The 25,644-nt window shown below is 39.5% G+C and overlaps 2 protein-coding genes and 1 long non-coding RNA gene across 6 annotated transcripts; 1 reads left to right on the forward strand and 2 right to left on the reverse strand.

The window, feature by feature from the left end:
• Positions 1-177: 177 nt before the first annotated feature.
• tmbim6 (transmembrane BAX inhibitor motif containing 6) lies at positions 178-7,210 on the reverse strand. Of its 2 annotated transcripts, none has more exons than XM_077513229.1 (10): positions 7,044-7,210; positions 5,561-5,637; positions 5,382-5,490; positions 3,912-4,032; positions 3,783-3,831; positions 3,032-3,129; positions 1,310-1,389; positions 1,081-1,181; positions 927-1,002; positions 178-847 (listed from the first exon to the last, which is right to left on the reverse strand). In XM_077513229.1, the coding sequence occupies exons 2-10, from the start codon at positions 5,614-5,616 to the stop codon at positions 824-826; spliced, it is 714 nt and encodes a 237-aa protein (XP_077369355.1). In that variant the 5' UTR covers positions 5,617-5,637; positions 7,044-7,210; the 3' UTR covers positions 178-823. The 2 variants fall into 2 exon arrangements, with proteins under 2 accessions (XP_077369355.1, XP_077369356.1); XM_077513230.1 differs by lacking the exon at positions 7,044-7,210 and adding an exon at positions 6,639-7,017.
• Positions 6,614-9,175, forward strand: LOC144013882 (uncharacterized). 3 transcript variants are annotated; one of them, XR_013282356.1, is made up of 4 exons: positions 6,614-7,427; positions 8,286-8,333; positions 8,484-8,537; positions 8,809-9,175. It is a non-coding gene; the product is annotated as an uncharacterized LOC144013882 (long non-coding RNA). The 3 variants fall into 3 exon arrangements; XR_013282357.1 differs by lacking the exon at positions 8,286-8,333 and having other exon boundaries at positions 6,645-7,427; XR_013282355.1 differs by lacking the exon at positions 6,614-7,427 and having other exon boundaries at positions 7,438-8,333.
• Positions 9,176-10,508: 1,333 nt separating this feature from the next.
• ctdsp2 (CTD (carboxy-terminal domain, RNA polymerase II, polypeptide A) small phosphatase 2) lies at positions 10,509-25,136 on the reverse strand. Its single transcript, XM_077513231.1, has 7 exons — positions 24,442-25,136; positions 20,702-20,862; positions 19,077-19,178; positions 17,553-17,609; positions 15,141-15,233; positions 14,740-14,925; positions 10,509-12,620 (listed from the first exon to the last, which is right to left on the reverse strand). Exons 1-7 carry the CDS (start codon positions 24,500-24,502, stop codon positions 12,495-12,497), a joined length of 786 nt encoding a protein of 261 aa, XP_077369357.1. The 5' UTR covers positions 24,503-25,136; the 3' UTR covers positions 10,509-12,494.
• Positions 25,137-25,644: the final 508 nt, after the last annotated feature.

Raw genomic sequence — 25,644 nt, forward strand, 5'->3', positions numbered from 1 at the left:
GATGCCAAGCTTGGAGTTTAGCGCTACAAAAATGAAAAAAAAAACAACAAAAAAGCGCGAGAGGTGAAGACGTCACCACAAGTGAGGAAACTGGAAATTCTCGACAAACTGCTGCGCTTTTAAGGTTGGTTGGAAATTGCAAAAAAATAAAGTAAACACGACACTTCACTCAAATAATGCGTGCATTCAACACATTTATTAGGGCAAATGTATCAAATTTACCTTTTACATGAAACAAAATTCTTCACAGTATACGTTCGAAAAACGTCAGGTTAATTTGATTTCATTTGGCAAACTATCACTTAGGTGGAATTTACAAAGAGGAAAGAAAAGGCGCTGTCAAAAAACTTGGACAAACGCTTCAACTGGGATGTAGAAAAGTCCACGAGAATCCAAAGACTTCCGAGGACATTTGGGAAGGGGTATCCAGTGTCCAAATTGCACTCAGCTAAACAAAACTCACAGGAGGGGGGAAAAAAAAAAGAGGAAACCCGCAAATCAACGCATGTGATCACGCAACTTGAGCTAAAAGGGAGTTTGTCATCTTTTCAGGAATCGATGGCACAAAAAAACAAAAACTCTTCAAATGAGCACAAAACAGCGCAATGCTGCCCTCGACAGGCCAAGCATGTTACTGCAGCGTTAGTTGACACGGACGGACAAACAAATCAATCAAGTCGTGGAAGTAAAAGAGGAAAAGATCAAATCATTTGCAATGGGATCGTAAGACCAAAACGAGTTTGTTTTAGAAATTAAGTCAAAAAGTAGCAAGTGCGCCCCGCAAATCGGCCCGGCCCTTTTTCAGCCACGCCCACCAACTCGTCTACTTCTTCTCCTTCTTCTTCTCCTGAAACAGAAGAGCAAAGTCGACAACATGAGCTCTCCACGCACTCTTTATGCCTCGTTGGCTTGCTTGCCGAACGTACCTTGTCATTGAGGGCGAGGATGACCATCAGCTTGCGGAAGATGGTGATGAAGTCCAGGAACAACTCCACGCAGTGCCTGCGCGAGGCCAACAAGCAACGAGTTCGCGCGCGTCCGCAGTCAAGCGGCGGTAAAAGGAAAAAAGGCGGGACTCACCACACGTAGTCCTTGTCGCCGTTCTCCGCCTTCTCGATGATGAGCTGAGTGTCGAACAGGACGAAGCCGCACATGACCAGCAGGCCCAGGTACATGTGCGCCTGCGTAAACAAAAATCTGATTGGCTGACAGATTTCAGCTCAAAATATCCACCAATAAGCTCATTAGGGCCAGAATTCGGTCAAGTTCATGCATCCGAATGACCGTGTGGAGAATGCTTCTGACTGACCTTGAAGAGCAAGACGGATCCAAAGAACATGTTCAAGAGTGACATCAGGAAGAGGATGGACAGGCCCGACATCAGCGTGCCTGAAACAACACGCACACGCAAACATGACATACTCATGCATCATCATATGAGTCTCCCGTGTTGGCAAAACACATCCGTCTTTCCGGTTTTGACCGTTGATGTGGTTTTCAAAGGTTAACTGCTAATAATAGATGACACTCGACTTCTAAACAGGGCACAATATGATTGGCTGCTTGCAGAGGTGAGTAAATGAGCAAAGTTAATTGCCTCATTTTTTTCTCCTCCTCAGCTAGTAGAGCAGCTTTTTGTTCTGTAGAATAATGTACATTGACTTCATTAAAAAAAAAAGAAAAAGAAAAAAAGTATTTTTCTATTTTCACTTCATGTAGAAGTTGACGTCGGGTTCCCAGTACGGCAAGTTGCGGAATCTCGCTCACTGTCCTGCACTGCACGTGTAGGGGAGAACGGGGATAGTTGTAGCACTTTTTATACTTTTTCTATATTTCTTGGAATCAATACATCACATATAAACAAAATGTATACCAGATGAAAGACCAAAGTCTTCGGTAGATTTTGTTTGTATTCATGTCATTTTCATACTTTGTGGCAGTGCTGAGTTATAAGCCATCAAATAGAAGGAATGAACATGTGACATGTTGCTCCAACAATGGGTAAGTTGTCACACTGGATTTTGCAACTAATAAAACAAGGACAAAATGGTCCTTGTTCTCCTGTTTTTCACTGAAGCAACCCTCTTTGCTTCTGGCTGTTTTGTATGATTTTGACTGATTTTGCAAGGCCCACAGAATATTGTGTTCTATTGCTTTAAAAACGTGGAACACACCAAAAGAAAGATTAGAGTCTCTGCTTTCATCACGGAAAAAAAAAAAAAAAAAAAAGTGTATTTGTATGTGTTTCCATTTTGCAGCAATTAACATTAGAATATTGCTAAGTTTCATCATTATTCACATTCCTGGTAAAAACACTGACAAAAAGAGCTTGTTGCAACATGGCCCTGGCTGATCGCTCATACACTGCTGCAACCTGCTGGCCGCAATAACTGCCATTGCTTTAAGCCACCTCTTCATGTCAGAAACTGCATCAGAGCCTTCTGTATGCTCTTGCATTAAAAAACAAAAAAAAACAAAATGTGTAAACGCGTTTTTGGGAAGGAAGGACAAACAAACGTTTTTACACGTTTTTGGGATTGAATGAGTTAAACTGAATTTCAAAAAATAAAGCATTTCAGTTAATGGATGGATTGATGGATGGTTCATCATGAAACTTAATCCAGTCCTGATGTACTGTCGTTCCAACAACTGGAAAATCCATTTTTAAAAAATGAAACAAAACATAGCAAACTAATTTCCTCACTCTTCAGACTGATCATCTGAAGAACAATTCTGGCATACGAAAACAGAGTTGCCTGAGATGCAATTTTGATTGGCCCATTTTTTTTGCACGTGACAACAAACCCCAAAATGACTGAGACATGTTGCCCCAAACTACCATGTTGGCTAATACTTGCTCTAATTTCGTTGCGCCCTCTGGTGGTGAAAAAAATTGCAGTGTGACAATTTACCCTTGATACAACTAGCCCCGATCTCCTTCTTATTGGGTCAAGCAAGTATTTCATGCACTCGTATTTGTAGAGAGTCGCTTGAGTGATGGCAGGTGTGAAGCGGAACGAGGTTGCGTTACCTCCCAGGAACAGGTAGCTCCTGCGTTTGGCGTAGAGGGCGCTGAGAGTGAAGCAAGTGAAAACAACCGAGGTTCCCATGAAGGCTGTGACGATGATGCTATGAACAAACAGCAACAACAAAAAAACGAAGTAACTGCTTTGCTGCGTGCGAGACAAATACAAAGGCTTGAAGTCACATGACCTTCCACGGGAAAAATGGAAGACGTTTTAGGACACAGATTGTCTACTGGTGTGTCCGGACCAAAAAGTGGCTCACGGATCCACCGTGACTTTGTCACAGACAGTAAAAGAATGACCAGGAACAGTCTAGTGATAAATGACTTCCTGTTTTTCATACAAATTGATGGAATTCAGACACATTCAGGCGCGTGGAAAACCAAATAAATAGAGAGGGTGAGGAGAGGAATCTTCAGAGAATGCAGGAGTGAATTGTATCAGTCAGTTCCTCTCCTCTCTCCTAGTGAGCCCTGACTTGAGTGTCTTCTCTCCTTTTTGTGTGTCGTGTTTAATAGATGTCAAACAGGTAACCCTGACACTTGGAAAAGTCCAACTTCCGACCATCCTCCCAGAAAAATTTGTAGGAGCGCAACTCTTGTCAGTGGTAGGGAAATATCTTGCTTGCTTTGTGTGGAAAATAACATTCAAACAGGCATGTGACACGACCGTCCGGCGTTTGATTCAAGTATTACACAACTCAGAGGCCCAAAAGGGATTTAGAAAGTGACGTCATTTCCTGTTAGCGAACATTACCTGGGGTTGACGGCGATGACAAAGTCCAGCGTAGGGCCCAGGCCCACGCCTAGAGGGAGAAAACAGAAAAACACCTGGGTTAAGTCTCGTCGAGCCGCCAGGCCCGCAAACGCAGCGACGAGTCCAAACCGTTGAAGAAGGCGAATCCGGCCAGGATGGCCAGCCTCTTCTTCTCCGTGTGGGAGTTGTGCGGCGTCATGGCCAGCCACACCATCATGGCCAGGGCGGCCAGGGCAAACAGCACGCCGCCCTGACGACACACAATGAGGGCTCTCGCCTCAGTCGCTGGCTGACGCCTTCCAATAACTGTCCATTGACACGTTTGGTTGACGCCATGGGCAGTCGGATACCATCACGTCAGATTCACGTTACGTTAAACAGATCGATGGATCCAGCCAAAACATGCTTGTTAGTTTTTATCATAGTTAAAGCTCATCCTGTTTTTATTTAGTCCATCTTCAGTCGATTATAAATCTAGCATTTTAGTCTTTAATTTAGTCCAAGAAAATATAATTTTATTCGTCTAGTTTTAGTCAACAAATACTGTCAATGTTCTAGTCCAGTTTTAGTCAGGACAATCATTTAATCAATGTATTTTTTTGTCAGCGTATTATATTGAAACTAAGACTATTTCACATAAAATTTTCGCTCATCTTTTTGATGAAAAACCTAACCCTAACTTGACACATGTTGACAGTATATCAACATACTACACATACGACTACTATGGCTCCATGCTGTGAGCTAGTTAAGTTAGCCAGCATTAACGGCCGGATTAACATTGTTCAAATGTTAGAGCCATTAATGTTACGTTATAATGATAAGTTTACTACTTTTTTTTTTTTTTAACCTTTCACCATGAATCCATCTCCTGTCTGTCCCATGCATTTGTGCATGTTGCACTCTCTAGTTGCAGATTTGAAAGGGGGTGTGTCACTGTGTGTCACATGACAGTGTCACAGTGACAGAGTTAACAGACAATATTTTAACAAAACATATAATTTTCATCTTGTTTTTTGTTCATTAGCTAAAATGTGTATAGATTTTAGTCCAGTTTTTATTACGTGACCTACATTTTCGATGAAAATGCATACTGATTTAGTCCCAGTTATTGTTTATTAACGAGGGTTTTAATCTAGTCTAATCTAGTTTTAGTCCAGTGAGAAATGTGTGCTGACGAAATTATCTTTGTTTAGTTTTTGTTGATGAAATAACACTACTTGTTCACTGGTAAACAAAACATTTACATGGTCATTTATAGCCTTGCACATGCTAAAATGAGGATTCAACGCAACTACGTAGTTGTTGGGTAGGCTACATGCGTGACTTCTCTTATCTACAAACATGACACTATTAATTGATGACCTTGGTTTCCCATCATGTGATCGGGATCGGGGCATCCCTACTTTTAGTTGTTGCAATTTGACTCTGTGAGGAGTATCAGAAGAAGGCCAACATTCAAAACAAATTGATTCCGTTTTGGAAAATGAAAGTGCTGTGAATCCTTTCCTTCATCAGAAATGTTTGATACGCTTTTCACACTTCCTAAAAATCATTAGGTGCGCGATATGCAAAAGCAACAATGTCGGCCAAAAGTACCTGGAAGAGGCGCAAGACGACATGCGTGTAGGCGCCAGCCGCAGCTACAAACATGCACGCCGCCAAGCAGGCGTAGACATTCTTCAAGTGCGCCTGGGTGGAATGCGATCTGCAAGAGCAAAAGAAAAACGTCTGAGGAGCACGTCGCAGATAAGGAACAAGTCTGACGTGCGACGTACATTTGGGAGAACTTGAAGAGAGCGTCAAAGTTGATGTTGCGGTCAAACACGTTCATGATGCAAAGAGAAGATGATATCTGCGGAAAGAGGAACAAATTAGACTGTTCAAAAAAGCATGACCTTGATTAAATGTTCACTCAAAAATTCAAGCGTAAGAAATGAGTAAATGACTGTGAACACAATAACTGCGTTTGTTATCAATCATCATGGAATGGAACACAGTCAGAACTTTAGAAAACGTTTTCACTCTGTTATATTGAATGAGATTTTTTTTATATTACACAAAAAAAAAACAATCTAGAGTACAGTATACAAAATTCCATAATGAAATGGCGTGTACTGCCATTCCAAAGGGTAACGGGAAGAAATTATAACTTCTACCTAGGGCTGCTACTAATGATTATTTAATAAATAATCTGTTGCTCTTTTTTTTTAAACAACAAATAGGATTTTAAAACATTTATCATTTTTTATTACTTATTAAAAACAAGCCGAAAATGCACAAAGTGATGTTTTTTTAATTGCTACTTGCTTTTTATTTTTATGTTATTACTATTTTTTTCACGTAGCATCTGTCACCATCATCAAAAATGTGATTGTTTTCTACAGTAAAAGATGTTTGCAAACATTCGTTTGATTTTAATTCTATACAAAAATAATGTGTCTATTTTCGTGGCGGATGACAGAAATCAGAAAATTCTTGTTGAGACTTGAGAGGCTGACATTTTGAGGATTTGCACACAGTGGCTCAAAATGATTAATCAATTGTCAAAATTGTTGTCAATTGGCATTTGATTAGTTGTTGATTAAACGGTTTCTGGACTTTATATTGTCATAACTAAAAGGCATGCGCACGAAATAAACACGGAAATGAATCATCTACAGTAACAAACGCTGCCATTTCGAAAACGAGTAGAAAGTTCAAACTCCGAGGCCTGAAATAAATGATCCATCAAGAAGTGAACTCCGAAATAGAACCTTTATTCGAGGCCAGGAAGCTAACACGTCAAGTGTCCAACTATTTCTTTCGATGTACAATTGGCGGAAGTGCGAACTCTTTGAGAAAGGCGAACGTTACTTTGGTTACTCGCTTGTCCTCGAACTGAGCGCTTTCAATCGGTGGCGTTGATATGGAGTCTCGTTAGTCTGCAGCATACAACCAACCAGATCGGATGAGTTTGTTGTTTGCCTTTCGACTTGCTAAATTAGCAAAACGAGCACGAACGACGTCCGTCAAATTTGGCACGTGTCAGAGCGCTTATTTTCACGAACAAGGCTGTGTAAAAAGAAGTACTTTAAAGCTGACAACCACAGTTTGTTTGCTTGTTTATCGTCCGCTGCGTGTTATTAATAGCCTGCCAAGCTAACATCGGCTAGCACGGCCATAAATTCTACATCGCGACTATTTGCTCGAAAAACACAAACATCAAGCCATTTAGGCAATATGTCGAGATTTCTTGGTGGCATATCGTGTGTCTTTCACCTTATCGATTTTCCTGACGTCCCGATGTTCGTTTTGTGAGTCTTTCGTGGAATCTTTTTCTCCTTTCTTTCGTTTTGAGTCGCGTCAAGAAAGCCAGGACGTGTCACACAAACACACGCGCACGCGCATACACGCATATTGTGTGGTGATGTCACCATGGAAACGCCCAGAGACGTGCAAGAACCACTTCGGAACGGTCGTTTTTCGTTTTGTTGAAAAAAAAATGGCTATATAAATAAGAACGACTTTATTTATTTATTTATTTATTTATTTTATTTTTTTATTTATTTTTACTGACCTAAATATTTCTATGAACTGAGCACTCAACCAAAGTACATTTTCGGAGGCATATACAGTTGGACTTCCAAATCTGACAACATAGAGGTGAAGAAAAATACACATTTGAAAGAGACATTTGTATGCTGTCATAATCGGAGCTACTAAAACATCAGTTTTTCCATTCCTGGATGAACAATTGCAGATTATATGAAGGCTATATAAAAAATAAAAAATAAAATGTATCGGGTATCGGTATCGACAATACAAAGCAGGAAATTATCGGTTATCGGTATCGGTTGAAATGTTCCATATCGTGCATCACTAGTTAATAAGAATTAAAGATGATGAGTTATTGTTATTGCGTGGGTTGGAAAACTATTTGATTGCATGTTGACTGTAATCTAATGTAATTTGGTTGCAGAATGTTAGAAATTGAGAACTACTATAAAACTAGTTATAGTTACTAAGAAGACGAAATTGAGACAATAGACTTTTATTTAGCTGTATACAATAATAGAAATTATTGTTATGCAGGCTAGGATTTTTTGACCTGGTATTGATCAGAGGATTTGAGATTGGATGATGTAATTAGTTGCAATGTTTCATTCGAAACCGCCAAGTGTTTGGGATTACAAATGTGCTGGTTTACGTATTTGAGCTTTTTATTTATTATTATTTTTTAGCAAAACCACTAGATGGTGCTGCCTCAATTATAATCATGAATCACAAAAATACATTACAGTCAGTATATACATATTTTTCCGTTTTCTTCCAAACAAAAATGGTCTTAACTTTGAAACATTGAATTCATGTCAATCGAGGGTGATTTTTTTTTTTTTTTCTTTTCTTTTTAAATGGTAAATGTTGCAGTGGTAAAAGAGCCATTTAGCAGTAGCTGTGGTCACTTGCCACCTGCTCTAAAAACTCGTGTTGTTTGCATCCTCTTCATAACTGTTACTGAAGCAATGGCTCCTCTTTGGCTCGTGGTTGTTCTGGCGCTCATGTAAAGAGGTGATTGATTGATTGATTGATTGATTGATTGATTGATTGATTGATTGATTGATTGATTGATTGATTGATTGATTGATTGATTGATTGATTGATTGGCGGATGGGAGCAGGGGCAAAATGTTTGTTCTGAAATCTGTTTGTGTGCTTGCAGGCCTTTGTGTTCCTGTGGATGTTGAGCTAGATGACTACAATGTTGGGCTTAAAGGTATGGCAGGTTAAAACATTGATAAATTTAAGTCTTCGCATATTTTTATGACTTGATTTGCAACAAGTGCCTCTTCCAAAGAAGACTCACTCAAGGGCTTTTCACGTTTGTGACTTGAGTTTTGAGTCTGTGCAAATAACAAATTAACGCAAGTCCAGCCACAACACTCAACTAATCGTGCCATCGAGTTGCGCTATCCCACTTTTCTGTCCATTTTCTTTTTTCTTTTTTTTTTTTATAATTTAACTGGCAACTAATGTTTTGTGTGAAGCAACACCAGCAGCTAAAGTGGAACTTCATGACATGACCAAGCAAGCAACAATGTGAGCAGTACCCAGCAGCAGAACGTTATCTTCAGCCAACAGCGCTACAACATGAGCAACGCCGAACAGAACAATGTCCTCAACCAACAGAGCTACAACACTAGTGTCACATCCAACAGCAGAGCTACAGCATGAGCAACGCTGAACAGAGTGAGATTCTACCACCGAGCGGCAATTTGAGCAGCAGCAGCTACCAGAATGACAAGATGGATGACGTTGGCTCGCCAGATGCTTTGTTTGTTAATGTTTGATATGAGCAGTTTGTCTAACTGCAACCTGTTTCATCTGTGGGGAAAATAAAGTGGAATTCCGTAACTTTGTTTTTGTTAAACTTGTATAAAAGTGTATCAAATTGAATACATTGTGCTGACAACAATGGTGAAAAGGCCTAAGTAGTTTACTCAAAGTTGGCTCTGGGGAAGACCTAAAAGCCACAAGTACATCAGTAGCCAAATTTTTATAGCTTGAACAGGTCATTGGCCTGGTCAAAAGGGTGTTATCTAGAAAATTGATCAGTGGTTTTCAGCCACTGGCCTGAATATATGGATGGCCGATAGGCCAAGAATTTTGAGGTCACTTGGCCGCCATCTTGCTGCTCTGAGGAAACCTCTCGGAACTACGCATTGTGTATGGAAATGCCGTCGTGTGTAGCGGTACACTGCAGAATTCACCAGTACCATGGCTGTGGACTAACATTTCATTGATTGAAATGGACAGTCGATTTATATTGTAATATATACAACAATTTCTCTTCATAACATGTGGCGCTTGCGTCCTGATTTTCTGTATGTGGGTGTCCAAACTTTTTCATTTGAATGCCACATACAGAAAATTGCGCAATATTTAAAAAAAAAAAAACACCATGGGAGCAACATCATCTGAAGTTTTTTTTTTTTTCTATTGGCGGCTGCTAGATGACGTCACTTATGTGACATACTTTCAAACGTCATTATTCCGTTTGATATAAAAATACATCTAAAAATCACACGGACATTTTTTGCTATAATTATAGTTTGTTAGTTTTGTAAACATAAAATGTAATTTCAGTTTTCATTTTTTTAAAAGCATTTTTGTTTATTTCATAAACGAAATAGTTTTTTTAATTTGTTATTTCGTTAGTTTTAGTTAATTAAAATAACCTTTAATAGCACCTGTTTTTCGACACCCTCCCTTCTTACTTTGACCATCTCTAAACATTTTTTTTATTTTAACTGAGTCAAATGCCGTTTTTAGCATATGCCACGGGCCACTGAGAAATGGCCGCAAATGGCCCCTGGGCCGTAGTTTGGACACAACTAATTTAAATGATCTAATTGGCAAGCTCTGAAGGCTGATGATTCTCACCTGTGTTGGCTGAAGACATGGAAAATGGAGGATAGCTAGATTGAGAACCACTGCTGTCTGCTTTAAATTATGGCTTTGGAGAGGTTACATGGAAAAAAAAAAGGCAAAAATGCACTTTTAATCTCTTTGAAGAAAATGATTCAATTCATATAGTATTCAACAAACTATGTATCAAACGCTTTGAATTCGACCCTCTGAACCATTACAAGTTACAACACAATTGCTTCAGTGATTCAGAACGCTTTGGTTTCTCCACTAGTACATTGATCGAAGGAAAAAAAAAAGTGGCTCAAAAACACTCATGTACAGGAAAATAGAACCAATTTTTATTTCTATTGAAAATTGGCAGCACTTTTTTTTTTTTTTTTTAAGGTATTGGTCAGATATGATGGACAAAAATATTTCAGACAACTGGTGGTAATCGTAACAAATACTTTGGAACATCGCATCTTGTACATTTTTTTTCCCCCCCCAAACTAATTAAGATGGAGGGGGATTGCATTAGGTGTTAAATATCACACAGAACCCAGGAAACTCACCCAAAAAATGAAACATATGTATCTAATAAGACAAAACAGGAGTAAAAGTTCAACTGCTGAAGTTGTTCTCAAACTTTCGGCATATATAAAACTTTTCTCCACACAAGTCCAGCCTTTTAAATTTGGCAAATGGAAAACAATAGAAATAAAATACAAGAATGTTGAGCATTACTGGACATTACAGTTTTTTTGGCCAATAAATACAGAACAAAAACACGTTTTTAAAAAAAAAAAAAAAAAAAAGGAAAAAAAAAAAAAGGTATGTTTTCAAGTGTTTTTCCGCTGCAAGTAGTTCAGCCGCATGCACGCTTGGCTTCCAACTTGCTCTCGACAGTGTTTCCTCATTCATGGCCAGCATGACACACGCCTTCAAGTGTAACTTGACGCCATCAAATCTCATTCAGGCACAACAGCCAATTTCAAAAGGCACACTTGTCTCTCTCACTCAGCCCTGTTTGTTGATAATCATAAAAAAAAGTCAGTCAGAAAGATTGACAATGTGTGACACGCACGCTCGGCCTACGTATGTGCCGGCATATTCCAGTGTGTCTGCACATTACAGACTCTTCATTATTACCATTTTGTCCTGCTTGCTCAATCTGAAAGCGACATATCGTCACCTTTTTAAAATAATGCCCCAAGTCATTTGTTTACTTTTTCTTTTTCCAGACAACACAGAAAAAATTGTACCAAATACTGATTATATTAATATTTTCATTTCAGGGGTAGAATTGAATGATCTGTTTATAGTTTTAGCAGAGATGTTTAAGGCAAAAATTAAATAAAATAATTATACATATTTTTGTCAAAATGTGACTTAGGCCATTATTTTTTTTAAAGGTTGACAATATGAAATCTTGTTCAATCAAAGACTGACATGTAGAAAATATAAATCTACAACATCATGCCATGCAGGTCAAATCCGATTATTATTATTTTTTTTTAGCCCAATGTGACATGCATCAGATTTTTACGTCAATGAGAACAGTACAATTGCAATTTTGTTTTTCAAATCCGATGCAGGCCTCTTTCATATGTGAATAAAAATCGGCTGATGTGACAGCAGTGTGGACGCTCCAGTTGCACTCATATCTGACCTACAAGTCATCAAAAGGCAACAAACGTCACAATTGCTTTACAAAACTGATGGCCACGAAGACAAAGATGTTAAAAAAAAAAAAAAAAAAAAAGACTGGTTACACAAAATCCTTGAAAGTGCCAGAATCGGATTTAAGAAAAAAATTCCTAATTGTGCATCATACCCTGCAATGCGAATGTAACTTAAAACACATTTTTGTTTTGTTGCTTATTTATAAGGCCAACGTTTACTTCCACTGAAATGAAATATTGATAGAACCAGCTTGCATAGAGGTATCATTTAAAAATACATTTCCATATAAAACAACTTATCAAAAGGAATTGTGTATAAAACCTGGCGGTGATTTCAAAAAACTCCCCCCCCCCCCCCCTCGTTCCTTAAAGGCACACTCAATAAAAAGATGTTGAACAGTCAAATGAGCGCGTGCAGGCTTCTGATCTGGCAAGGGTATAATTGTTATTCCCATTTAGCACAATATCATGGTTGTGTTTTCCTCTCGCCGTCTTGGTGGCGATTTGGATGATTCTGCTATCACAAACATACAAAAGGCTTGCGAACGCCAGGCATAATTTGAGGCACAAACTTTGGAACGTCGCAAAGGGCACGCTAATGTCCTCGTCGAGGAATTTGTGTGGGAGGGGGGAAACATGACTCAATGTCCGCGAAGCTGGTCCAGCTGGGTGTAAACGTTTTCCGCCTGGCTGAGTTCTTCAAACACGGGCAAGAGGTTGAGGAGTTCGGCGTCATCCACGTCGTCGAACCACGACACCACGGGGACCTGAGGACCGTGCAAAAACGCACTTTACTAAAAACCTTCTAAACAAGTGAAATTCATAAGCAGAAGCTGTGTCAGGGGAAACATGGACATCTAGGACCAAAGTCACGTGGGATCTCAATTCATCATACACACTTTTGCAATGTGTCAAATAAGTAAGTAAGCATTGATGTGCAGATGGGCAGGGAATTCTCCGCTGGAACCATGTTTGGCCCTCGCAGTATTGCCATTGCCGTTATTTCTGCTGTAAGTGCACCATCTAATGGCCAAATGGCAGATTTTATTTGTCTGCTTAAAAACACCAACTTAATACTTCGTGAATTTTTATTACAGACAATACAGCACATTGAGCTCCTCAAAAACACTGTAAAGTATGTTCTGTATGTTCTAAAAAGCACCTGGGCTGTAATTATTTAAAAAAAAAAAAAAAAAAAAACGCCATTAGGTGTTCATCACTTTACCAGGAGAGGGCAGTCATGCACTAAACGTACCCAGAAGAAGACATGAACAGAAAGCTATTGACCTCATGTAGCTAACAGCTAGCTCCATCCTTGTTTACTCATGGAATAATGTTGAAGCATTGTCTGTAAGTGACTTTTAAGACACTATTACATGTGTAATGTAGATATAATGATGAATGTGTGTGAAGTAAACGGTAGTTAGTGTTTGTTTACCTTAAATGGTCATCGCTAGCACGCCAATGCTAATCGTGATTGTTAACCAGTAGCACAGGCTAATACCCTTTGTTTACTCATGGAATAATGTTGAAGCATCGTCTGTGACTTTTAAGACACTATTAAATGTGTAATTTAGATATAATGATGTATGTGGTAGTTAGTGTTTAAGTGATAATCACGAGCCAATGAAGTTGAGAAGCCAATGAAATGATTTGAGTTATTATAGTAAATGTCTAGTTAACTACCAGTTGGTTTGCCAAGCCTAATAACCACCTACTTAACTGAGACAGCATCAACGAAAGAGCACATGAAGGCAGTGACAGGAATCCTTTTGATATCACTACAAAAACTCACTATCACTGCCTTCCTTGTTGCGGTCTATGCAGGAAACCAGGAAGTGCATAAAGCAGTGCAACAATAAAAACTGAATGGAACTGAATGGCTGTGCACTGGTCAGGATTGACACTATTCATGAAAAGAAAGCCATTTGTGTTTGGACCATTCTTGTGCTGGAAATCTAACTTCAAATTAACTTTTTTTTTTTGTATTTTGACCATTTTTCATTTTCTGCAAATGAATGCCCTAAATCAGGGGTGTCAAACATACGGCCTGTGGGCCGGCTCAGGCCCGCAAAGGGGTTTAATCCGGCCCGACTTTGTAAAGTAAAAAAATAAATAAATAAAATTATAGCCTAATGTCAGACCAATTAATCAGCTAGCCACAATCAAATATATAAATTCGTAATTTCACAAGCAGTCCTCAGATGAGTAATGTAACTTGTACACGGAATCTCCCTGGAAGTCATTATTTTACACACAACTTAAGGTTATGGTTTAATTTATTATTATTTTTTTAATCGTAGGCCAACATAATTGTGTTAAATACGACACAAATTCAATTACTGGTAACGCAAATACATATGACAGCGATTAATGTCCTTATAACTTCATTAACTGTGCCACACAATGCATTCTGGGAACTATATATATGCAAAACAGTAGATTTAACACGTCCGGAACTCATACAGGCAAAGTGTTGCTGCATTTCATTGGCATTTTTGTTATGTTTTTAAACAATAGATTACAGTTGAGCGCCGTAATTTATGGCTGGCCCAAAAATCTGCGTATAATTGATGGTAATTGTTTTTAAGCTATATACCATTATTTTACCGATTCGGCCAACTCAGTAATACATTTTCCTCCATGTGGCCCCTGAGCTAATATGAGTTTGACACCCTTGCCCTAAATGATAAAATTGCTATTTAGAATTTGGTAGTTACGTTCTGGGTAATTTATAGAAAAAAACAAAACAAAAAGTCAATATTTTGCAGGGGCCGCTCCCTATCCCCCAGCGCTTTACATATGACATTGTTCAATTCTTGAAAGTTTCCTGATTGCGCACAGACAGAAGCAAAATGATGCGGCAGATTTGAAGCGTGAACTCACAGCGTTGTTGGGGTGAAAGATGTAGGAAGCGGGAGAATTGTCCAAGATGAGCGTCTTGTGAAGGTCTCGGCCCAGGCGGCTCAGATCTTTCACGTAGCAACCCTGGTGGAAGACGCACGACTCCCGGAAGAGGCGGGCCCGGAACACGCTGTACTGGTCCAGCAGGTCTGTCACGGGGTCAGCGTACTGGTGGACAGTTGGGCAGAAAGTGAGGACGCTGACATGCCAACACTCCCGCGCCGCTTGGCTAACGCTACAGCCGCTGCTATCACGGATTTTAAGTATTTTTGTGGGAGTCATTTGCATACCACCAGCGGAAGCCCACGTGGCACATTTTGCGAATCACTGACTTAAGCTGATGATGCAATTGGGCTAACGATAGGCGGATGTTTGCTCGCTACCTTGGCCAAACTGGCGGTGAACAGCACGCACTCAAACAGCTCTCCCATCCGCTGCAGGAACTCGTCCACGTACGGCCGCTTCAGCACGTACACCTGCCGACACGCGCACACAAGCCTTCGTCAACACGCGACTTCAAACTGTCATCTGTCAGGCTTTGCAACTGGATGGTCATCGTTGAAGTGTCGTCAACAGTTCAGTTATTTTTGAAATTTTGGAAAACTTTTATTTACTGTTGAAAACATTCAGGAGCTATTTACTGTACTTGTTGACGTTTTCAGGCAGCCTGGCACCTCCCTCAAGTTTTTACAATTTCAAAACAAAGATATATGTTGTCTAAGATAAAATAAAAAAAAATAAAAAATAAAAAACAACCTTGCAACATTGTGCAAATCTCAAAAATTGACCAATAAACATACTATGCTTGGAGCTTTATTTTTTTATATACAGTGTTCCCTCATTTATTGCATTCCAAAAACTACCCCTGTTAATGGAAATCTACATGTTTTTTTTTTGTTTTTTTTTAAATTCCTGTTAATTATATTTTTTCATTCATTCATCATATATGTTCTTTTTCTTTTACCATTACAAGTATTTTCTTAATTTACTTATTACAGTATACAGCACAGTATATATTTTTTCATTTATGTTTTTTTTTTCATTTTGATTTGATTTTTTTTAAGTTTATTATGAATGCTTCCATCTTTTTTTTTTTTCATTTAATCATTTTTTTCCATTAAAAGTATGTAGTAGTAATGTTTTTTTTAATGTACTTGTTATTCAGCACAGTATATATTTGCTATCTCCGGAATGCAATGTTGTGGAGCGACGGGACAGACACCGCTGGAAAGGTCTTGTCAAGACAAATCCGCGATATGCGCCTATGTCCCCGGTCGGACGTCGGGTTCGAGAGATACGTCTGCGCAAAGACCCCCCCCAAAAAATTAAACAAACCAAAAAGCACGCTGTAAAAAAATACAAAGAAGCACTGTAAAAAAAATTGCGAAACAGCGAGGCCGCGAAAGATGAACCCGAGATAAACGAGGGAATACTAGTTTGTAGGGGTGTTAAAAAAAAATCGATTCGGCGATATATCGCGATACTACATCGCGCGATTCTCGAATCGATTCAATTAAAAAAAAAATCTTTTTTTTTTTTTTTTTTTAAAAGAGCTCAGAATTGTTCATTCGGTAGTCTTACTGATTCAACGTCTTATCATCATTGCCTTTTTTTTTTTGTGTGTGTGTGTGAATCGATTTTTAATCTTCCATTTTTAATGGAAAAATATTCAACAAAACGTCTGACTTCGGGTTAGGATTCGCACCTTGAGCATGGAAAAATGTTATATGAACGGAACATTAAGCCTTAATATTTTATTTTAATGCTGTTCAAACATGAAACAGATTACAACCTCTATAAGACTGAAATTTCAGATAAATAAATAATACATTTTCATATAAATCTTACACTCTACAAGCTTACTGATTAGTATTTTCTAAATTTGAATGAAAAAAAATCGCAACAATCGACTTAGAAATTCGTATCGGGATTAATCGTTATCGAATCGAATCGTGACCTGTGAATCGTGATACGAATCGAATCGTCAGGTACTAGGCAATTCACACCCCTACTAGTTTGATGCCATATTTTCACTTTTACTACAAATGAATATTGGCTCCGAATATCGGTTATCAGTCTCCTTGACTACAATCTGTAACGACCTTGAAAAAAAAAATGCCTCTCTCTATTCACAGCACTGCCCATTTGAAAAAGTCCTGTTTTTTACTCAAGGTATAGAAATATATATATATTTTTTTTTTAAATCTGATTAGTCAAATGATTGAAAAAATATTTACCAGGTTAATCTATTGTTCAAATAATTGTTAGTTGCAGCCCTAATTGGAAGTAAAAGTGTTGCAAAAGAGAGACAAATGCACAGTATGGAAACACGAGCTGACTTCCTGATTTGACCGACTTCCCCACAGGCAGGATTATTCTTCCGCTTTTCTCCTCGCTCGGCACTTCTGGCATTACGTCAAGCAACAATTTCTTGCCATTTCATATTGTCGTAACGAAGTTATAGTCGCTAATGGCCACCTCCCGAAACAAGTAATCAAGAATAGGCCGTGCCAGTGTTAACCAGCCTATCCTGGATTACTTGAACCAGGCAGAGGCCCGCACAGACGCTCCGCCGGCATCGCAGGTCTCCAGACTCTTCCACAAAATGCCAGGCAGCTTTCGTCTTCAATCGCCTTCTACCGCTAAACGGGCGGGGAACATGAAACGAGGGCGTTCCCTTCCTGCGGGGAGTCCTTGTATGTACAACATCTGGCCAGCAGAGGTCTCCGAAGCACAGGCGCGTGCTTCACTTCAGCACTGACACACGCACGCACGCACACTGCATGGCCGCTTACCTGGTGTGTGGTCCCCTCAATCTCCACGGGTACGATGAAGTCGGCGTTGCTGATTGGCTGGAGGGGGGAGACAAAAAAGGGAGACGGGTTGGTGTGCGAACGCTCGCTCGCGGATCCCGCGTGTACGCTCACATGATGTTACATAAGCGCTCGCTTACTTACTATGTCGTATTGCTGCCGCCGTACATAACGGGGCACATGCAGCCATTTGATAAACATTATTTTGGAAGAGAAGGTGATTCTCGAAGAGTTACTATATGGAGCCAGTGCAAAATGATCACTTTTCGCTGATTTAAGTCAAATCAAGCATTTTGGTTTTATACTATCAAACTACTGGCATCACCACTCACAAATTCCAAATCTTGTCATTGAGAGCAGTGCTCCTCTAACTTTCGAGACAGTTTACAGTAAACCCCCACTACATCGCGGTTTAACAGTTTTCACATTTTTTTATTTTTTTTTATTTTATTTATTTATTTATTTTTTTACAGTTGCCACATTTTTGTTTTGTTTTTTTGAACAGTTGTCACATTTTTTTTTTTTTGGGGGGGGGGGGGGTTCAACAGGTTTTTTTTTTTAGCAGTTGTCACATTTTTGTTTTGTTTTGTTTGAACAGTTGTCACATTTTTTTTATTTGCTTTTTTGAACAGTTGACACATTTTTTTTTTAACAATTGTCACATTTTTTTGTTTTGGTTTTTCAACATTTTTTGAACAGTTGTCACATTTTTTTGTTTTGCTTTTTTGAACAGTTGTCCCTTTTTTTGTTTTTTTAAACAATTGTCACTTTTTTTTTTTTTGGTTTTTCAAAAAAAAATTTGAACAGTGGTCACTTTTTTTTAAACAGTTGTCACTTTTTTTTTTTGAAAAGTGGTCACATTTTTTGTTATGCTTTTTTGAACAGTTGTCACATTTTTTGGGAACAGTTTTCACTTTTTTTTTTTAACAGTTGTCACTTTTTTTCTTTTTTTTTTTTTTTAAACAGTGGAATCTCATTATTAGCAGGGTTAGAAAAGACCAGGCCGGCCCGTGAATAGCAAAAACCCACTAAGAACCAAAATCTATTCAATTGAACTGAAAAAAGAAATGCATAAACCTTTTCTAAGGTCCAAAAATTCTTCCCTAAGCAGGGATATACCGCCAATAACCAGTTTCCTCAAAGGACAGGATTAGCCCCCAGACACACAAAAAGTTAACTTTAAAAAAATACAGTGAAAGGGCACAATCTGGCCCGTGAGTAGTGAAAATCCACATAGAATTGGTGGCCATTGAAAAGCACTGGGAAAAACAAAAATAAAAAATTCTTTAAAAATCCAATATGCTTTTTCCACAGCAATTGAGAGGCAGATTTCGAGGGAAGAAAAAAAGTTGAAAAATGTCAATCTACTCTTCCAAGGACAAATTAGCATGCTAGCTACCTGTAAGACTGTAAATTGGAGCGCTCGTTTATCTATATTGCCCTGCAATGAACCGGCGACCAATTGGACCAATGGGTCATTTGTTGGGTCGGTGGGTGGATCCCCACCTTAAAGGAGCTGTGCACCAGCGTCTCGTCCAGGTCGATGACCACGCAGATCTTGCCTTGGTCACGGGCGGTCACCTCGGGCAGGAGGCCGGCGTCGCAAAACTGGCCATACACACACAGACAATTTTCAACGTTATTATCATACTCACACGTCTCGCATATTGCGCACGAGATGTTGACGCTTGTCATGAACTTCGTCAATGGCCATTCTCTTCCATTTGCATTCTTTATGTTGCAATCTGATTTGATATTAATTTAAATTCTCTGATGTCGATTCATACACTTAAAATACACAACACATTTTTTCCCCTCTATTTTACCTCACATTTTTCAGCAATAAAACATATTTTGTACAAGAATTACTTGTTTGTGCAACTAAAGAAAAAATAAAATGCATCTTTAGTGGAATGTGACCTTTTTGCATACAACAGGAAGTCAGACAATTCAAAGGATTTGTTTAATCAATACTGCATGGGGAGGCGTCAAGTAACATGACGCATGGACTCCTCAATATTTTTAACTATCCCCCCTGACATTCACGCATAAAGAGAAAAAGGTGTCGGTGGGATCATGAACGACATCAACAAGGGTACTTTCAACATGTACAAATAAGCAACAAAAACCGATTGCACAAGTGATTCAGTTTCAAGTGGTAGATCCATTATTGGCCAGGCCGATTCTATTCATTAATATTCATGATTTCGACGCACATCGGCATCGATACCAGAGCAATAAAAAAAAAAAAACTGTGTAAACATCAGGGGACGATGGATTTATTGACATTTTCAGTTCGTTTCCTAAGAGATGCTCCCAACCAAGACGGGCAGACAGACAGCTCAATATTCATGAGGGAAATAAATAAGTACATGAAAAAAAAAAAAAATCTAAAAAGCAGCATGTGAGGTGGGTCAGAACAAAATTAATCACAAATTCTGGATGTTGTACATTTACAGGAAAAAAAAAATCAAATTCTTGTAACAAACTTGAAAAAGTATGTTAGCTTAGTACAAATATGTTGCATCTTTCAATTTTGACAGAGTAATTTCATAGCAATTCATAATATTATTTAAAGCTAAAAATATGTAGTGTATTGTAAAAAGGACTGAAACAGATTTGTTTTGAGGTCATTTCTCTACCACTAGATGGCATTAGCGTTTCATGTTGGACATGTTTCTTATCATATGAAGAGTTACTTAATTTTGAAGCAACTTGTGGACTTGTGTGCATTTTTTTTATTGTAAAATACAACTTTCGACAGTCCCTACAAATATAGCAACGGCTGCTAAGAAGTTCCTTTTATATCTGTAGAAATGAATCCCCCCAACCCCCCCTTTTTTTTTTCTCCCTGAAATGAATCACATTTTTAGAAATCTAAACGTACGGAAACTCACCAAACTTTACACACCCGTCAGGCCTGGTGGAAAAAATGTGATGTGTATTTGTCATTCAAACAATTAGTTCCATTAAAGGAACTTTTAAGTTCATGCACTATTAATACATTCATTTTGACAGCCCTATTTACATGACAGCAGAATATTGCATCGGATCTCATCAGCACGCTCGAGCGTTTGTTGTCCGATATTGACAAGACTGAAGTTGCGTACACGGAATGCGAAGGGTGTTACCTTGACAACCGCCCCATTTGCCTGCGCCTCCAGCAAGGCATGCTGGGAAGGCGGCGGCGGCGGAGGAAGTTTGGAGCCATCCTGAGCTTGTAGGCAGCAAAAGAGCGCTTTGAAGATGTTGCAACTGCGAGGCTGCTTGAGGGCCGAGCGGCTCACCTGGCCTGCCACGCACACACAGGAAAATATTTAGTCCACAGAAGTATGACAAAACTAACTTAAACCTTACTTTTTTCTTCATTGCTTTATTTTGGAAATCAATGAAGAGAGCAGGACAAAATTACCCGTTTATATATATAAGCAGTATGCAAATGTGCAATAATTGATTAGCAAATGAACCAACATTTGAATAAATTGAGTTCTTGTTAAGAGAACTTGTTGAAGTGAAAATTGTCCAAATGTTATGAATTCCATCCTCTCAACAGTCATTATTATCCCATTTCTGTCATCCTCCATGCAGCAAGCAGACTGATGATCAAAATGACACTTGCAAACATCTGCTTTTACTTGGGAAAACATTTTTTTTGCTGATTTGCTGACCAATGTTAAGAATCAAACCAGGAACTGAAACATCATCACTTCATGTTTGTGCATTTTCTGCACTTTCAGTTTTAAATTATGTCCGTTTTTTGTTTTTTTCCAATAAGGAGATAACGTTTTTTTGTTTTGTTTTTTTACTTATTGAATTGTGACTATGTTATATATGGTTCTTCAGTGGGTCTTTTATATCGTTTGTATGTATTGTCTTGTGCTTAATGCTTATTGAGTCTGTAATAAAGTTTATTTTTATTCAATTCAATGATTAATTAAAAAAGTACAGATTGCTGGATTATAAAATACTGACCGGCCTGTGTATATGTTGAAGTAAAATAAACATTTTTGCTTTATTGTCTGAATTAGAAGATGATTGCAAATTCCAAATCTTGCCATGCACGTGACATGGCGCATTTCTCTTCTAATAATGGAAAAACACTCAAAGCTTTTGGTCTCTTCATGAAGTTCGAGGAGGTCGGCATGATCGTGTCTGGGATGTCGTATTTGAAATTTTAACAGAAAAGAGGATTTCACTCACGACGTATCAGACATTTGGCTTCTTTTACACATTTCCTGCGACAACTGCAAGCATGTGGAAATGACAAGTTGCGAGCTCCACTCCATGCTCTCCATTTTTTTCTCCCGAGCTGTATATTTATTTCTCTATCTGTGAATGCATAATGAGGTGATCGATCTTATGAACCCTGCGAGGTTTTCGAATCTCGCTTGCGCATTCTGTTGGTAGGCCAACGTTATATTATAATGATCTTGTTGTATTGCACAAATACATACATAAAAATGACGTGCTTATTCAAAATGGAGAATGAACATTTGAGATCACATGTGCAGCATTTACAAAAATAGAAGAAGAAGTCAACACCATCAACTTGACTTATGAGCGTCAGCTGCTAACATTTTACAACTGCAAATAAACATTTTCATAATCCATTCAGCTGGCGATTATTTTTCAATGAATCGTGTATAATACTTTTTTGTTTTTCATTTGTATCCGTTTATTGGGGGGGGGGGAAATGACAGTGCAGAAAATGCACAAACACAAATGGATTATAATACATGTACTGGTGTGCTTTGTAACAGGTGAGAAAAATCGGCAAAAATGTTTTCCAAAGTAAAAGCAGATGTCTTCTTTTGATGAAGGACAAAGATAATCAGTCTGCTTTCACAGATGACAGAACTAGTACTAGTGAAAGGCTTGGACTTAAGTTAAAATCTGAAACTGTCCATCGATTAACAAAATAGTTGTCAATTCATTTGATGATGATTAGTTGTTGCCCGTCGACTGTCAACATGTGAGGGTGATGTTGCGACTTTTGCAAACAGGAGCGTCCGTGGTTTCTGTGTGCAGGAAAACAGCCTGTGCGAAATCTGCTTTTAATGCCGCCACCACTGCTGCTTCTGCTGCTGCTGCTGCTGCTGGAAATGGCCGGCCCAGGTTATATAATCGCAGAAGGCGGGAAAAGCCACACTCACTTCCCAGCACTACCTTCCTCACACACAAAACATTCCATGGCCTTTTCCAGGCTGACTGGTGGTCGGTTGGGCAGTTGGACCATCCATCCGTCACCGTCAGTCACACAGGACTCCATGAGATCTGGCTCTCAGTTTGGATTTTGGGACAAGCCAAAAAAAAAAAAAAGTCACAATAACAAGATTGGGCATCACATCCCTGTGATGTGGAAGCTTCTAGCGGATCGCCAGGCTTCCTAGAAAGAGGAACTGATGATAAACAGGCCAAAAGTCTGAATGGGTTCTTCCAGGGCACAATCAGGATTAGGGATAGACGGCGCCAATATTTGGCATTTTGACAAATATCGGCATCAGCCATTTTTTGAATCTGAAGGCCGATAAAGCTCACTGAGCAGGGAATACTTGCGAACGTAGCGAATTTGGGGTTTTCATCAGGATTTGTAAGATGTTCGCAGTCAGTTTTTATTTGTCGAAGACACATTTGGAACATATTCACACAATTTTTCACCGCGAAAATCTTTTTGAAACGTTTTTACGAACCCTAACAAAAACCCCAAATGAGCTACATTCACATGAATTTGTTACTCAGTGAGAAATTATATCTGGTTTGAAAGAATTCCCCCCCATTTTACTGCAAATGAATATCGGCTTGAAATATCGGTTATCGGCCGACTTGACTACAAATAATCTGTATCGGTATCGGCCTTGAAAAAACCATATCGGTCTATCACTAATCAGGATGTGCAGCAGCGTTACACAACTCCACCTTTCTAAACACAAACACTGATCCTCATTTGTTGATCTGCACACCCAAACAAAAGCGTGCTACCCACACACTCAGGCAGATTTTGTTGACTTCATGATGTGGGACTTGATTTGCTGATTGATCCCATCTCTTAATTAAAGACCTAAACTAACATGATAATTGGATATTGTATTTTTGAATAAAAACAACAACAAAATAAAACAACAAATGGGCGCTTTCAAGCCCCCCCCCCCCAAAAAAAGAAGAGGGCTACAATCTTTTCCATGGACGGCGAGGCTCAGTCACAACGGGCGTGTGCGGGGGGTGTGTGTAGCATTCCGCTGTCAGTATGACCCACCCCCAACACCCCACCATACACATTCTTCAGCAGCACCACGATTATTTACGGTGCATGTTGGCGTTATGCAAACAACCCCCCCCCCCCCCAAAAAAAAAATATATATAATAATAATAATAATAACATAAATAAAATAAAATAAACACCAGCAGAATACGCCCCAAACAGGCGAGGCGAGTTCGAAAAGGGAGCAAAGCGAGCCTGTTGATGTGCACTCGTGTTTTTCCTGCTAGTGGCAAAATGAAGGGCTGCTGCCAAACAAGCTGCAACCTGACACTCACAAATACTCCGGCAGCTTTTCTCGCTTGGTCACCGAACTCCAGCACAGTTCACCAAACAACAACAACAACAACAACAAGAGACATTTTCAATCTGACACTTAAAGTTCACAAGCGTCATTTTTATTTTCTATATTAAACGCTAGACTGGTGTTTTGTTTTGTTTTTCTTTTTGTGACTTTAATTGTACTGCCAACATCTGCTGTTTTTTTCCCCTTTCTTTCTAAAGCAAAAGCCTCCAGCTGTCAATCAAGCGCACACCGATTCAATGTGGCGGGACAACAACAACCACGAAGTATGCGCAAAGAAGGATGTTCGGAGCTGTCCAAAGTGGTCTCACCTGTTTTGGGGGGCACTTGGACGTCTTCTTTGTGCACTTGGGTGATAACAGAACTTTCCATCGGACAATCGCAGATCCCTGAAAATCCTCAAATCCTGTCCCCGGGCACTGGCAACCACCCCTCATTGGCTTCTATCTTCACGGTTCCGACCCAGCCGATGGTTCGCCGCGCTCGCCTGTCACTGGCGACTCTCCCGTCCCCGCCTGCCTGGCTTGTCTGCTGTTTTTCTGTCCCTCTGTCTGTCTTTCCTTCCCCGTCGCCTTTTTCTTGTTCTTTGGATCACACAAGAAGCGGGCTGAACTCGGAACCACTCTCCGGAGACGGCTTTTCGGCGGCGAAACGAGCGGACAGTGGGGCGGCCCCTTCCTTCTATTCCCGTGCCCGCCGACTCGTCACTTTATGCTGCGGCGGCGGCGTCAACATGGAGGAGAATCCAGCAGGCGCAAGCGAGCCGACGAGGAAAACAAGCGAGGAAATGGGGCAAGCCGGGCCGGTTTCAAGCTCCCCTTTACTACACATAAACAACATCGGCCGAACGCGCTCCGAGAGCCCCCAAAACACCCGCGACTCAAGCCTACACTTTGTTCTCTCGCGCAATATGTCCACTCGGGGCCCAAACGGTATAAATAAGACTTTAGTCAAATAGCTTACGCGTTGTTTTTCTACGGTTGGCACTCGGCGGGTGCCCTGAAACCGACCACCGTTTCTGATTGGGCAAGCCGTGGCGAAGGGGGCGTGGTCGAGGCATTCCTCCCAGGCCTGCACCGTGCACGCGCCACATTCCAGCCCCACGACGAGAGATGCTTTCGTTTGCTAACTTGATTATTAACGTCCAAAAATAAACGAAAGGCAATCGATGCTCAGCTATCCATCCAGAAAATCTCTCATCTATAATTCAATCTATAAATGTATTCATCTCTCGAATTATCTATCTATCTATCTATCTATCTATCTATCTATTCGTACACTTCCAGTCAAATTCCTATCTTGGGAGACACAATTGTTATCTTTTTGGCTTTAATCACGAATACGTCAAGACAGATTTTAAATGAAAGCAACAAAATGTACTTTAAGTGCCGAATTTCCACTCAAATTTGAAGATATTGCTTTCCAAAACAGGTTGACAACGTAGGAATGAGTTTGTACTTTATATATCGCTGGCGTCGGGCCAAAAACTCTTCCGTAACAGTTTGGTAAATTTC

This window comes from Festucalex cinctus, chromosome 2 (genome assembly GCF_051991245.1).
Source record: "Festucalex cinctus isolate MCC-2025b chromosome 2, RoL_Fcin_1.0, whole genome shotgun sequence".
NCBI lineage: Eukaryota > Metazoa > Chordata > Actinopteri > Syngnathiformes > Syngnathidae > Festucalex > Festucalex cinctus.

Excerpts from the sequence above, each read along its gene's own strand:
- tmbim6 (XM_077513229.1), bottom strand. The coding sequence starts at position 5,616 with ATGAACGTGTTTGACCGCAACATCAACTTTGACGCTCTCTTCAAGTTC. Across the intron at positions 1,182-1,309 it reads GATCCGTCTTGCTCTTCAAG|GCGCACATGTACCTGGGCCT; the intron begins GTCAGTCAGAAG and ends TTGTTTACGCAG. Across the intron at positions 1,003-1,080 it reads GGCGACAAGGACTACGTGTG|GCACTGCGTGGAGTTGTTCC; the intron begins GTGAGTCCCGCC and ends GGCCTCGCGCAG.
- ctdsp2 (XM_077513231.1), bottom strand. The coding sequence starts at position 24,502 with ATGGAAAGTTCTGTTATCACCCAAGTGCACAAAGAAGACGTCCAAGTG. Across the intron at positions 20,863-24,441 it reads CCAAGTGCCCCCCAAAACAG|GCCAGGTGAGCCGCTCGGCC; the intron begins GTGAGACCACTT and ends TGTGCGTGGCAG. Across the intron at positions 14,926-15,140 it reads TCACCGCCAGTTTGGCCAAG|TACGCTGACCCCGTGACAGA; the intron begins GTAGCGAGCAAA and ends ACTGTCCACCAG.